At 36.3% G+C, this 14,816-nt stretch overlaps 1 protein-coding gene across 50 annotated transcripts in view; it reads right to left on the reverse strand.

Annotated features, from left to right (window-relative positions):
- Positions 1-1,148: 1,148 nt before the first annotated feature.
- MBNL1 (muscleblind like splicing regulator 1) overlaps positions 1,149-14,816 on the reverse strand; it is a 197,087-nt gene continuing 183,419 nt past the window's right edge. For 23 of the 50 annotated variants that reach the window (XM_044383495.3, XM_048215985.2, XM_026497306.4 and 20 more), the window contains 4 exons: positions 11,349-11,384; positions 10,569-10,663; positions 7,533-7,607; positions 1,149-4,585 (listed from right to left, as the gene is read on the reverse strand). In XM_044383495.3, coding sequence (XP_044239430.1) covers positions 7,551-7,607; positions 10,569-10,663; positions 11,349-11,384 — 188 coding nt within the window. In that variant the 3' untranslated portion in view covers positions 1,149-4,585; positions 7,533-7,550. The remainder of the gene's footprint in view (positions 4,586-7,532; positions 7,608-10,568; positions 10,664-11,348; positions 11,385-14,816) is intronic. The other 27 variants (XM_048215989.2, XM_026497310.4, XM_048215976.2 and 24 more) reach the window with 3 other exon arrangements.

The following is a 14,816-nucleotide window of genomic DNA, read 5'->3' on the forward strand; positions in this document are numbered from 1 at the left end:
AGGACCCCTAGTGGTCGCCGTAGTAATAGCTCCTTCTGAGCAGTAAGCGTTGCCTGGAAAATGAATATCTGAAACACCATTTTTCTGTTGTAATTAATAAAATAAAGCATCACTTAAAGTACTGAAAATGTTACAATGGCTGTTCATTTTACATTTCATTTACATTTCTTTTTCAATTAAAAGATACCCAAAATACTTTGACTAATTGGAGAGAGTCAGATGTTTCGATGTTACTTGAGATTACAAACTCCTGCTTTAGATACTCATCTCCAGGACAGATACTCTATTTTTGATAAGTGGCACCCCAGAGAGTCCACTGACAGTAACAGAGATGTTCTATAGAACTCAAACAGTAACAGAATTATATTAATTATAAATAAGATACTTACTTTCGTTGCAGTAAGTTTTAGGAAAAACTGCACTGATCTGCAAAAGAGAATTTGCAGCCTTTAGCCAAACATGAAGTGGCAGTCGCATAAAACAGCACTAAAGGAACAAATGAGCAAATTTCTTCACGTGGGAACTTGGCTTTTACTGGCTATCAGTGGAATTTGCAAAATGCAAAGCTTTATGGGATACCAGATCCTCACTTCAACCACATTTTCAATTCATTGTTTAAAAACTTGACACACACACACACACACACACACACACACACACACACACACACACACAGAGTTACAGCATGGCCTGGCTCAGCTCTATCTGTGTAACCTCCTTTATCCCTCTGAATCAATCAGTATTTCATTATCGACGTATTCTAGATTGCCTCATTTTCAGTGTTAGTCTTCTGGGGAAGTCAGACAAATATAATTTAATAGAAAGACAAGTGCTCTGGAATTGATCAGAGAGAATTTTTCCTCCTTACGGTTTCCCTCCCCTACACTCAAAATAATATCAGACAGTACTTAAAGTGTCAGGGGAGGGGAGGGCAAGATTTTTCAGAAACTACTGGGCAACACGTCTTGATTCAGATTCTCACTCCCTGTACCAAAGGATAGTTAGTGAGAAAAACAGCGAACGCCTTCCTCATGATCGGTTAAAACCAGATGATGAATTTTCATATCAATATGTTCCTAAAGACAGACAGGCACGAATGCTTGAAACGCGCAAAAATAATTTACTCTTCAGTCTCAGATACACAAATATACTTAAGAAAGAGAAGTTTTATTAGGGCAATTTCACTTTATTTTTCCATACAGCAAAGTCAACTACTGCAGTAATAATAAAATAAGCATAAAACAAATTGCAGCCCAAGACAAAATACATAATTTTAAGCAACTACAAGCAGAAAGTAAGTTGTGATTACATAATAGTAAAACCAAGCACATCTGTCCTTTCAGCAGATGAAAGCGGGAGGGTTGCTGATTAGTGCAACGTGATAACCAGCTGGAGTGAAGGCTGGATACACGAGTTCATTAAACAAGTGCCCATGATCACATTTGCTTTTTTTGAGTGCTTCTGAGTTGAAAATTAAAACCGTGAAATTTGAACTGCATTTTATTTTTTCACCTGCTGAAAGAACAGGATCCTACGGCAATTAAAAAACAATCACATAACAACTATAGCTACGGTGTGCTGTTTGGTTTGCCTGTTTATGGTTTAAATTTTGTGAAAGTCAATACTTGTTTTGAAGATTTTTTTTTCTTTTTTTTTGTGAACAATAAACCACTGAAATTGGCAGAAACTGATTTGTATAATATATGTCCTTAGTATAGTTCTTTCTCTCTTGTTTTTTTTTTTTTTTCGTTGACGTTTTAAACATGCAGTAGTTTTGAAAAATGTACGGAATATTTGATCCATGATTTCACCTTAATGGCTGAAGTACCTGCTATTTTTGGTAAATGATCTTCAGGCAGATTTGGCCCAATGGAGTTTTTTGTCAGTCATGAGATCTCGGAAGGATGGCATATCTTTCCAGCTGAAAAAATCCTGGCAAACTACAAGCTGTCCACAATAAAGCAAAGCAACATGTTTGAAGGGGTATGGAGTGCTAACTCTGTGCCACTTTTGCAAGCAATTTTGCTCAGTCTGTCATTTTATTCGCCTTAACAAAACTCCTTGTAATTATAGACGTTTTTATTCAAAATAAGATCTTACTATTATACATGTTTCTCTCTTTTGACTATATACAGAAGTGCAAAAAGTCAACCTTCTCTCTAGACGTTCCAACATGCTAAATTGCAGCATAATCAACCCTCACGAGTTTGCACACACGCTATAATTCTCATTACGTAAACTCTGAGTATTTGGATTATCAACAAAAAGTCCCTTGTTCTATTTATTGATTATGCAGCTTATTTATAACAAGGCCTGATATTCAGGGATTTCAAAAATATTAAACAATACTTTAACATTTGAAATGGATACAGTAGAAAATAAATTTTATTCTAATATCTAGGATCTAGATCTTCTTATAATAACTAATTACAAACAAAATAAATCATCAAAATATTACTCAATTGTCTGCCAGGATTGTTGCGATAGCAACAACTTAACTTCTTACTTAGCAATGATTATATATTTATAAGATATCCATATAAAAGATCTTTGTTCTTTTAATGAAAACTAGACAAGAACTAACAATGACTGACATTCTTACACTTTAATATTAAATCAGTAAAATATAAATCATTTAGTTAACAATAATACGAATATTCGTATGACACTACATGTAATTCAAAACTGAGTATGTTATGAAGGAAAAACTACTTTAATTTTTTTTTTGTATTTTGAAAAATTCATCGGTAAAATCTAATAAAACAATAGTCTATAAACTGAAATGGTATTCAATTGTTAATAGAAAATGAAATCTAATAAATGTAGGAAATGAAAAACTACATTTTAACAAGAAAAATAAGTAATATTCTATAATGTAACTAACTACAATAACATGTGAAGTCACCATTACTCTCTTAACATGATTGAAATTACATTGGTATGGGTTCCAACCCGTAATGTAATAATCTAAGGCTTTAATAGATGTACAGTACAATCAGTAAAATCAACACATCAGTCTTATATTAGAAAGCATCTCTCTCAAGCATAAAAACTTGCAGTAAACTTGGAAGTATGGAAAGTTCTATAACCGAACTTTCACTTCTCCCATTCCATACTATAACTACCAGTGACCTAGCCCCTACTTCAGCAATGTTTAGAACTGCTGAACAGAGCAAAAATATCCTTTACTAGCTGCAACATCCAAACCACAAAAAAGGAATTCCTTTGGATGAATCCATTCTTAAAAACTGAATGCACATCTATTTTTTTTTTAATTTTGTAAAAGGCTTTCTAAGGCTATAAGCAGTTAATCTGAACAAAACAAAACAAAACAAATCACATATAAAATTCACCCATGTACTTAACCCACCCAATTACTAGGTTAATTAAACATTTCCCATTTTCGTATTTTGGTTTATCATGCATCTGATGACAGTGCTGCTTTCTTCTTTGTTTAGAGTCACTATTTTAAACGTGACTGTGATGAAGCATTTGAGCAAATGTGAAACCATTTTTGCAAAGCATTTATAGTCTTTTGACTTTTGACAGAGCTATAAATAGAAGCAAAATAATTTCCTCAAACATTTTTTTTGTTATCGTGTCTCAGAAATGGCATATCCCTTTTGAATAACATGTTATACAGTATAGTATGCATAAATATTACACTACAATGCATTAAAATAATTTTATATATATGTCTATTATATATATCTCCAGTATGTGTGAGTTTATCTGTATCGAGAGAGTTTGTGTTGTGCTGTCTATTGTTACTGTAGAGTTAAATTGGCCATTTCTGAGACAGCTTTGGTTTCAAAAAAAAAAAGAAAAAAAAAAAAGAATGGTGCCCTTTGACTGATTAGTACTAGCAGATAAGCAACAAAATGTGGCTCTGAAAACAATAACACTGAAGAAATAATACTCTAATTTGATGTACAGTCTATGGCACTTCATGAGAATCCTTGACAACATGGTACTTAAAGCCATGATGTGCTTTAAAAGATACACAGTTGTGGTTTTGCTTGGCACATTCATCTCTGTCAGATCCCTCCCTCACCACATCTTAAAATCTATTACATTAAAAATATTACTCTTAAACAAAAATGACTGTGCATGCACGCTCTCATCTATAATGGCAATTTTAAATACAAGGTGCACCTTTGTTATTTGTAAACCTTGAAAGAAATAAACGTATTTTTAAAAAATTATATCTTGGTCTACAGACGTACCAATACATAATAGAATCATGGTTACACCATAGTCTGTCTTTTCAAGATGGCATGAATATATAGGAAACTAATTAGGTATGCATATTTTAATGCATAACTCTGTGCTAGAAAAGAAAGACAATGTTGTTCTTTTAGACAGGAATATCACCTCAGCACAAATATCAATTGAATGTACAAAGTGTATAGGCAACAGTGTGCAGTGGATTTCCATGTTGTCTTTTCTTCTGGTTAACATGCAATATGTGGATGTCTTGTGGCTGAGGGGTTTTGTGTGTGTTGCTTGACGGTATATACAATATGGCTAATGACCTCGTCCTTTACTCTAACCAAGCACACTGTCCTTTCCTCTTTAGTATGATCTACAAGGGAAAAAGAGATAATCTTTGTTAAAACAGACAATAAAGCAGTTTCCAATATATACTGAACATGAAAATTGTATTTCTTGATTTCAAGTGTAAGCACACGTACGTCATTCTATCTTCATATAAAAACAAAAAGCACTTCACAAGTACAAGTGGACCTAAATTTACATCTCTAAGAGAATAACAGGACAGGCACAGCTGAACACAATTGTGGGCTCTGCTCAAATATTACCCAATACTGAGCTAAAAGTAGAAAATATATTTGCAGAATCAAGGGGAGGAACGTAGTAGAGCTCTTTTCGAGTGCTGTCACTGGGGGGGGGGGGGGCAGAACTTCACCTCACTTTAATTCAGCTCTTTTACGGCTTCGTAGGTTTCAAGAGCAATGATCTGGCCCCACAAAACTAAAATCCATGCAGCAGTAAGTCCTATTAAACATGACTCACCATATCTGGGTGCTTGATCAGCACAGTATATCTCGGGAAAGAATTATACTTTAAATAAAACTTTTGGATAAATTAAAGTTTGGGATTTTCTCCCCCTAAAGCCAAGAAAAATAAAAATTCCTTATATTCCTGACAAATTAAGGTGGAAAAGATATTACAATGTACTTGTGAACTAACAGTTCTGGTTTTTACATGAACTTTGTTCTCATCAGAGGATCTTTACATACTAAAAGTATGCTTTAGAATACAATCTTGTGAATGAAAGAAGTCACCATTTTGCTACACTCAACAACCAGTTTAATTATTGCAACTACTCATGAAATTGAGCAAACATGTGATAAATAAACACAACATGAAGAGTCTAAGCTTCAGTACAGACAAACCCACTGGTTTGCTAATTGATGAACTTAAGTCCATCTGGTATCATTTTTTTTCAACCTGGATTATTGCTCAGAACTAAACATAGGTACATATATACATTCCAAACATACCCAACTGACTACAAAAGCTTGAAGTAGATCTTTTTTAAAACATGTCAAAAGGAGAACTTTTCTTCCAAACCTACACACTACAAAGTAATGTGCTTATTCAAAAATGTGGCTCTTGTTCAGGATAATTTATTATCAGATTATTGGGAAAGCTTAGGAAGTAGACAAAGATCACGTTCAATGATTTAATTCATGATTGCAGCATGGCTTTCGTAGTACTTCTCGGATTGCTCTCAAATTTTGTCTATTCTCTTCTCCTGCATGGGCTCAACCTTTGTCTGGTTATTGCTGTGGATTGTTATCACAAGGGGCCCAGAACTGGTTCTCCGCCACCATCTCTTCACTCAACACACTGTCCCTTCTTCTGATAGGCCCTCACTCCTCCAACCATCATTGCCCCAATTCACGTATTTTCTGACTCTGCTGAAAAAAGTGGCTCCTTCATCTTTGCTCCAAGAGAAATTTGTTCAAACCTCTCTTATTTGAATATAGTGTGCTGAAATTTACATCTTTATCTCATTGTTCATCTTTATCTCATTGACATGGTAGCACATAGTAACACATAGCAGCACGAGAAACTCGTTTGTAAATGTGTGCATTAACAGATACGGGAAGGGAAGCAACAAAGAAGGATCACCCATCTTATTACCATGGATTCGGTTTTAAACGCAGTGGCTCTTTTTAAGAATAAAAAATATTCCGAACAGATGTGATAGCTTGAATGAATGCATTCTGAATAAAGCAGATAATCTAAGGATGAAAAATGGCCACCTTTCACAAGTATCTAAGTCGATGGGTTTGAAGGAAAAATCACAAGGCTTTCAAATTATTTTTGAGCAATGGCAACATTTTCAGAATTATGCAGTCCTCTAAGGCGACTACTGTGAAGTACCTAAACTTCATTTGGATAAACAGATGTGTGTGTACGCACAGACGGCAGTGCTTGTATATGTCCATCTAAAGTCCAACTCTTGGGCTCCTAGGGGGCTCAGTTGGTTAAGCGTCTGCCTTCGACTCAGGTCATGATCCCAGGGTTCTGGGATCGAGTCCCGCACCGGGCTCCCTGCTTAGCGGGAGCCTGCTTCTCCCTCTCCCTCTGCTCCTCTCTGCCCCTGCTTGGGCTCTCTCTCTCTCAAATAAATAAATAAAATCTTAAAAAAAAAAAAAAGTGCCTGACTCTTTACATTCAAATAGCCCTGTGTGTGTGATGAAGCATGGGGCAAAATGGACACATGCTTTTGTTCAGGATTTAGCAAAAAATTTAAAAAATATTTTTAAAAAATGCCGACCTACATGCACCAGGGCTCAGCAAACTACTACCTGGGAGCCAAACCGGACCTGCTGCCTAGTTTTGTAAATAAAGTTCTGTTGGGACAGAGCCACACCCTTTCATTTCCATACATCTCTGGCGGCTCTCAGGCTACAGGGGCAGAGCTGAGGAGTGGCAACAAGAAGCCATATGGCCTGTACAGCCACAAATATTTACTCCCTGGGCTTTTCAGAAAAAGTTTGCCAACCCCTGATCGATACCATCTATTTAGTTTTAAGTCATATTTTTTTTCTTCATGCTTATGTTTATTTCTAATAAAAATAACAATCTAATAAACAAAATTTATTTTCCCTAAGTATTACACATATTTAAGTGATATTAACATATTACAAACATGTATAATAAAATTCCTTATAACCCATTTAAGATAAAAACGTGAGACCTTCCTTTTTCCACAAAAACAAAACCTTCAGTACTGAAACATATGCTGCGATGTAAGTACATTCATTCAACTGAGCTGTGTTTAATTTGTCTGTACCTTCTACAGACAGAACTGTGCCAGTCACTAGGCAGGTGTTCAATAAGCATCTGCTGATACTGAATTTAAAAAAAGAATAAAAATAAAATATATAAATATTTTCTCTGAAATTTTGCAAATTTCTCTGAAGTGCATCAAATGAAGGTTATCTTAAAAAAACACTACAAATAAATACACACTATATATGACATAATGAACTTACTGTTTAGTGATGAAAATTCTACATCTGGGTTACATACTTGTGGCTAGTCAGATGTTCGGCAGATATTATGGGTATCTAGCAAATAAAAAATTATCTGATGAATGATCCATGCAAGCCAGCCAACAACCAAGAGATGAAAACATTTTAATATTAAATTTTTTTAAAAGAAGTGAAATTCAGCTGTGAGGTGACAGTCCTTATCTGGCCAACATAACAGTAAGTTAATGTAAACTTAACGTCAAGGTAGCAACTCATTGTTTAAAATCTTCGTGTTAAATACTATTCTATAAATGTTATCAGTTTTTAGGAAGAGAAGTAAAACTATCAAAAATTCATGCACAGCAGTCATTGAAAGAAGCCCTTTTTGTTGGCCTACACACACATACCTGTGGTTTCTCTTATGCAGTCATCCAGAAATCAAAGTAGGAAATGCCCTGCCTACTTTTGTGCAACCAGTTTCTAACATTTTTTGTTCAACTTATGGATTCTAGCCTTTTTTTTTTTTTTCAAATTAAAAATACCAGTTAAGAGTTTTAAAGGAGTACTTCAAAGGAACCAGATAGGAGCCTAGGTTCATTTCAGAACCTATTTCTGAATCCTGATTGCACAATTTATTGTATTATAAATGGGCATGAGAATTAAAAACCTTGAGAGAAGATATAATAAGAAATCAATCTAGAGGTGCCCTATCGCAATGGTCCCCAAAGCAATGAACTTTCAGTTTGTAGCCTGATTCTCCTCCAACCCAGAACTGGGGCCGCTAGCCTGGGAGCAGGCAGCACGGTAGCGTGAGATAATCAGAGGACTGAAAGCACGGGTTCTAACCCTAAGTGGATCCATTTCTTGGCTGTGTAACCTTGAGCCAAGCGCTTAATTACTCTATGGTTAAAAGCTTCTTATATAAAATGGCACTAATCCCATCTCGGCAGGGCTGATGGGAGCAGAGCGAAATCGCGTCCATGAAGGCATTTCGTTGTTGCTGTTTCAATTTAGATGTCCTAGACTAATGCAACATATCACAATCTGCAGTCTGGAGTGTAAATTAATATGTCTCTATTTTATTTCCATTTCTCAGCTGACATCTTTACACAATTTTACAGCATTGGCAAATGGCACGAAAATGTGCTCCAAGCATAATGAAGCTTCTCATACCATTTTTCCTGCTGCTGCAGGACAGGATGTTGCACCCAACAGTGTAGAAGCATCAAGGATGGGGCTGTCGAAACATACCAAGGACCTTCAACACCAATCGATGCAGATGAAGGGCCAGCTATGAACTTCTGCATGCATGCAGGCTGCATTTTGTGGTATCAGCTATTTCCAGCATTGCTAATATACTGTAGGCATATACATATGGATGTATATGTAGATATAATATATGTGTGTATATATATATCCATTTCCCTTTGCTTTCTTTTGGTTGTAAAACAGTACGAAGACCCAAGATTATGCATGAAATGGTCACAGCACAATGCAAAAAGTAAAGTGTCCCCTACAAACCCAGGTGGCCCAGGGCATGTTGGAATTCGCTTTGCTATAGTTCCGCTTACACCAGCAATTCTGTTGTCATACGTGGTAAACGCACACAGCTCAGCATCGTCGACTCGCACCATAAATGGATCGCGTGGAATCCATTAAGAAATTTCTGCCATAGATTACTTACTAACATGCCACATATGCACAATCTAGTATTCTTGTAAATGAGTCTGATGTGTTAGCATAAATCCAGGGCTATTTTGACAAGCTTCAGAAAAACTAATGATTCTTTGCCAAGAACTGTTTAAAGCTTGTCTGAAACTTTAAAATACATCCATTTTGGCATGCTGCTTTTGAAAGTTTTTAATGGCTGCACTAATAGCTTACGGTTCTTCAACAGGACGTGGTGTCCTGTAGAGAGCAGGGTGCCTACTTCTAGCAGCAGTAACTACAAATTCAGATGGTACTTAATTGGCCTTCTCTGCCCAAGGGGCCACATGTTGATTCCCATCTGGTACTGGTTCCTTTGTTTCATTTGGCTACATTTAACCATAGTCTGTGGGTTATCTGAAACTTGATTTGGCTTTAAATTTTTTCACACGGTATTAACTGTACTGAACTTTGCTTTCGTAACAAACACACCTATACGTTAAAGCCAAAACGTACTTCACCTAAGTTTGACTTTGATTCAATCGTTGTTTTCTAGAGCACAATTTAAATAGGATCAGAGAATGCTGGCTGAACCAATGTCAATTTTTACACTTTAAATATTTTAATAATCGTTTTCTTTTAAATAGTCGTTCTTAGACGTCATAAAATTCAAATTTCTGAAGCAGATCCCACTTACTTATGAGTAAACTATGAAACTATTACTCCAGAAACTTGTATGGGACACAGAATGCCTCAGTTTACCATCTTTGCTGTCTTTTTTTCCTTCGTAACTCTCTAAAATCTATGCTGGGTAATTATAGAAACAAGAGCACATAGGATTTTTTGTTTTTGTGTTTGTCTTTCCTTGAAAGCAGAGAATCAAAACTTGGACGCCAATTTATTTTGAATATACAATCTCCTTATAAACAAAACCGTCATGAATTTATAACAAACTCTACTTACAAGACTGGTCATTTGTGGCATATATAACATGTTTAAACATTTTACTTTTTATTAAAAATTTAGGCAAGAACTAAGAAATAGTATATACCAAATGTTTATAATAAACACCTAAAATCAGCTGCATTTTTGACTGGTCAAAATACCTGCACAATTGAGACCCAGTGAGAATTGCTTGTGTAAATATCATTTTAGTAGCTTTAGAAATGGAGCCGCGACAACTTTGGAGCACTTATAAATGGCATAAAAGCATTCTGCTGCTCATCATAGAGAGAATGTGTAGGCCAACAAGAGGTATCTTTGAAACCCCATGCTATTAAAGCACCCACTACAGCCCTCACGTACACGCAATTCCCACTGACCTCAATGGGAAATCCACGTGCGTAAGGGCTGTTGGATCAAGCCCTATTAGAGTTGGTTTTTAAGAAACAAAGCTGTAAATTAGCAAACCTGGTTGGCTGTGGCTGTTGCAGCGAAGGGAACACTTGTGGCAGATGTTGTTGCTGCGGACACAGTGGCTGGCGTAGCACCGTGCACCATGGGAACTTTCGGAGGGAAAATCATATAAGCAAACATACAGAAGAGTGTAGCAATATGGAAACCATGGCAACATGGAGGAGATAATTGGGCATGGTATTTATCACAGCAATAAGCCATGTGACAGGACATCATCACCAGCGAGTGACATGCAATCACAGCGCAAAGCAGGACAACATTCCAAGGAGAGAAGGGGAAGGGGGATGAAAGAGAAAAAAAAGGGGAAAAAAAGCTTGTTACCATCAAATCAAGAAAATTGACACAACAGGCTTAATTTGCTACGTCAAAAACAAGAATTTTATATAGTGTTCATAGACATTCAAAAATCTACGTCAAAATACAGGTATTTACTTCATTTATACAGTTATCTGTTTGAATGAACGTATTTTTTCTTATTCATTATTATAAAAATACACAATATATTACTTTTATGATATAGATTTTTTTTTTTACACACCAGAACTCATAGTCCAATCAAAATCCACCAAAGGTGACTAAAGGAAACTTGTGTGTAAAGAAAACATTTATGTGAGTCCATGTCAATTAAATAGAAAATGGCATTTAATTGACAGGTGTTAGTAAAAGGGAAATGGACTTGCCCAATAGGTATAAGTTAAACTTAGCAGTGGATTTTGAGGGGCTGTGAGGTGCACCATAGGTTTAAGATAATCAAGAAACAAAGCTGGCACCTACCAACACTTGTAGCGGGTGTCATGCACAATATTGAGCCTGCCCATCATGCATTGCAACAGGAAGGTGGATTTGAAAAGGGAAAAGAATTAAAACATCCCATCACACGTGTAATTAGGAAATTCATTTGAACAAAGAAGAAAAATTGTTATTATGGGAACAGTGGCATGTAACTGTCAGCACAATCAAATCATACAATAGCACAGTGATCAATTAGAACTAGTCTCGAGTGAAGAATAAAAGCCAGTTTAACTGTGTGCTGGTACACTTTGTTTCTCCTAACTGCTGCCTATAAATAAAAGTATTTTGGGAGAAGTTTGAACTTGCTTCATTCTTTTAAAAATCATATTGTAATTTGTTTTGTGTTAGTCTGGTTACTAGCCATCTGGCGGCTTTGCTATTTCTGACTTTAACATATGACTGTATTAACATTTTCTTTATATTGCGCACATGTTAAATAATTAGAGAAATTATGTATTATTAAAATGCTAGATAATCCAATGCACAAAACTGGCTTGACAATGTAATAGAACCAAAACATTCATTTCCATTCCCTTGGTTTTATTTCCCTGTTCATTGTCGCAGCAACATCACAGACATGGAAGGGGTGGCGATCATCCATCCGTACAGGAATTTTATTTGGAGGGATACCAAGCAATAAATTATGCATAAAAAGAGAGTGAAACTTCTTCATTGCCTTTGTTTGGACTTTAAATGTAGAAAAAACATTTAGAGGGGATCTACTTATAAGTCTCAAGGTGGTTTGCTTAATGGGTATCTGGGGAAACAGTCTGGTTTTCACTGCTGGGTTAGACCTTCAGGACTTCTTGGAATAGCAAACGTTCTAGAAAATTGCACATACAAAAAATTGTTGATGAGACCTCAATAAAAACCCTGAATGGGAGATAATGAAGATATATACAATGCATATGGGGGAGGGGGGTTAACAGTGATGTTTCGATTGTTCCAACCATGATGTTAAAATAGTCCCTGTTCTCTTTTACATATCAACGGTACAAATATAATTTTTTTCTTTTTCTTTTCCTTTTTTTTTTTTTTTTTTTTTTTTACCAACTACAGGGCACTTCCCCACATAAAGAACTACTGTTCTTTCTACGAGATTCTTTTAGATTTCTGGGTTTTAAAATATCAAATGATTTTATATTTCTATCTAAATCTTGGCACATCCTATTTAAACACTAGCAGCATCTGGGATGAACATTTGTTAGAAAAATATCTGCCAATTGAGTCTTGTCAGTGATGGCCCTACAAAACAAAGCTGCCATTGAGAAACACAGATTACTGAACTGGCATCCCCGTAACAGCTGCAATTAGTCTGTTATCACAGTTAGACTGTGGGTACAATGATCAGTGATTCAGCTCGGTCAAGGAGCTAGGGAGGCATCCTCTCAGGTGGAGTGCTATCACCCTGACAGGCATTTTTTTTGAGACGCTGGAAGATCTCTCTCATCTGCTACTACTACCGAGTCAAAGACTTGTGAAAGACAACAACAAAAACAGACCAGTAATAACAAAGACGTTAATTGGAGACAGTAGAGCAAGCGAAATTTAATCCTGGGTCTAGATCCTGTGAAATCATTATCCTCTCAAGGTGGGGCAAGAGGACTGGGAAAGAGAGGATAAGATGCATGAAAAATAATAATGTGGTATTCAAGGAATATTAAAGCCAGTTTAAATACTGTACAGGTTATATGTTTTAAATTTACTGTTTATTATTATGCTGCAATTTGCCTATTATGTTTCATCCCATGCATAATTTAGCCTGCACATGCTGGAAATAAGTTAACTCTCCTATCTGTCTAAAGCTTCTATGATTTGAATTTTAGTTTGAGTTATCTTCCTCATTACCATTATAACCAGTGCACACAGTTTTGAGAGGGATTTGCAGCAAATAAACATAAGGCAGCAATGAAAAATACTAGCCAGGTGCAATAACTCACAAAAATGAAGACATAATGCTGTAGGACCCACTTACCGAAACCAAAAATCACTTTGAAATGACCATAATATCCATCTTTACATCAAATAGGTTGATTTACTAATAATGATGCACAAATAGCCAATTGAAATTTCTTTCTTTAATTTTCAACACAAGGCAAATTTTAAGTGACTGTATTTATCAATTTCAAATTTCCCCTATGAAGATATTTGCATAGCAGAATGGTGTGTTTCTGAGGAATGCATTACTGCTTGAAGATGCAGGCAAAACAAGTAGGAAGGTAATTTACAAATGCGGATGTGTGCACAGTGAAAAATACTTCAAGGAGAAGGGAAAGAAGTAGAAGAGAGAAAAAGGATTTTAACAGAGATTAGGTTGGAGGTTTGAATTTGGATGTGGTAATTCAAGCCATGTATGGTCAGAAGTATAAAGCTGATTTAGGGTCTTCTACAATTTGTATCATTTAGGACTAAACTTGTGTCATTTAGGGCTAAAAGTTCACAATCAATCGAATTATTCTCAAAATTGATATCCAAAACAGCAACAGCTTCATACTGTTTATTTTTGTTTCTATTCAATGTGCTGAATTCTATTCCATTGCACTACTGAATTCAAGTAATAACAAAAAAAACCTAGTGCTTACTACATTCCAGGCCTTATTCTAATCTCTTAGACCAGCCTATGAAAGTGCTTTAAAAGACTGTTTTATGAAATTGTTTAAAACTCATTTAAACACAACCTTATGAAATAATTACCATTAGTATCCCCATTTTAGAAATGCAAAAAACAAGGTATAGAGATTATAACTTGTGGTGGAGCTGGATTTAAACTCCCAAGTGTGATTTATAATCACTGTGCTGAGTTTCAAGTAAACTGTCTGCATTAATTTCATTAATTATAAAAAAAGTGACAAGCTGGGAAATTTTTTTTTCTGTTTTCATCCCCCTATACCTCCCCTGTCACTCCCACCCTCCCAAAGAAAATTTCCTGGCCTTCTGTTTCTGTATGTCTGGTAAGTTGCAACACAAGCCAGAGCTGAAGTTGCTTAAAGCACATGTATTTTTAGATGGTTTTAAATCACAAGCCCACACTGAGGGCAATATACGAGGAGGAGAGAAGAGAGGCATGCTTCTGAGGATAGCAAGTCAGCAAAACCGGTGAGGGATAACGGGGAGAAAAATTCCTCAAGATACGGAGGAGGGGAGTCTGCGGGTCTGTGAGTAGTTGGGCACAGCCTGTTCTTCCACAACCACACCCCGCAGGTACAGGTTGTCAAGGGAATGGGCGGCTTGTGAGGCTAAGGAGCTCAGGCAGGCATGCCTGTACCCAAGGCAGCCCCAGGAACTCTGGAGGGCCTGCCTCGCTGACACCCTGTAAGCACGGGCAAGGATCACTCCAGCGGGCTAAAAGATGGAGAAATAGGCAGGCTGTTTACCTTACTGGACCGCACAGGACCTCTCTTTGAGAGTGGGGGTGGGAGGGAAGAGATGTTGAGGAGGGGGTCCTGGAAT

Source organism: Ursus arctos, unplaced genomic scaffold (genome assembly GCF_023065955.2).
Source record: "Ursus arctos isolate Adak ecotype North America unplaced genomic scaffold, UrsArc2.0 scaffold_20, whole genome shotgun sequence".
Lineage (NCBI taxonomy): Eukaryota > Metazoa > Chordata > Mammalia > Carnivora > Ursidae > Ursus > Ursus arctos.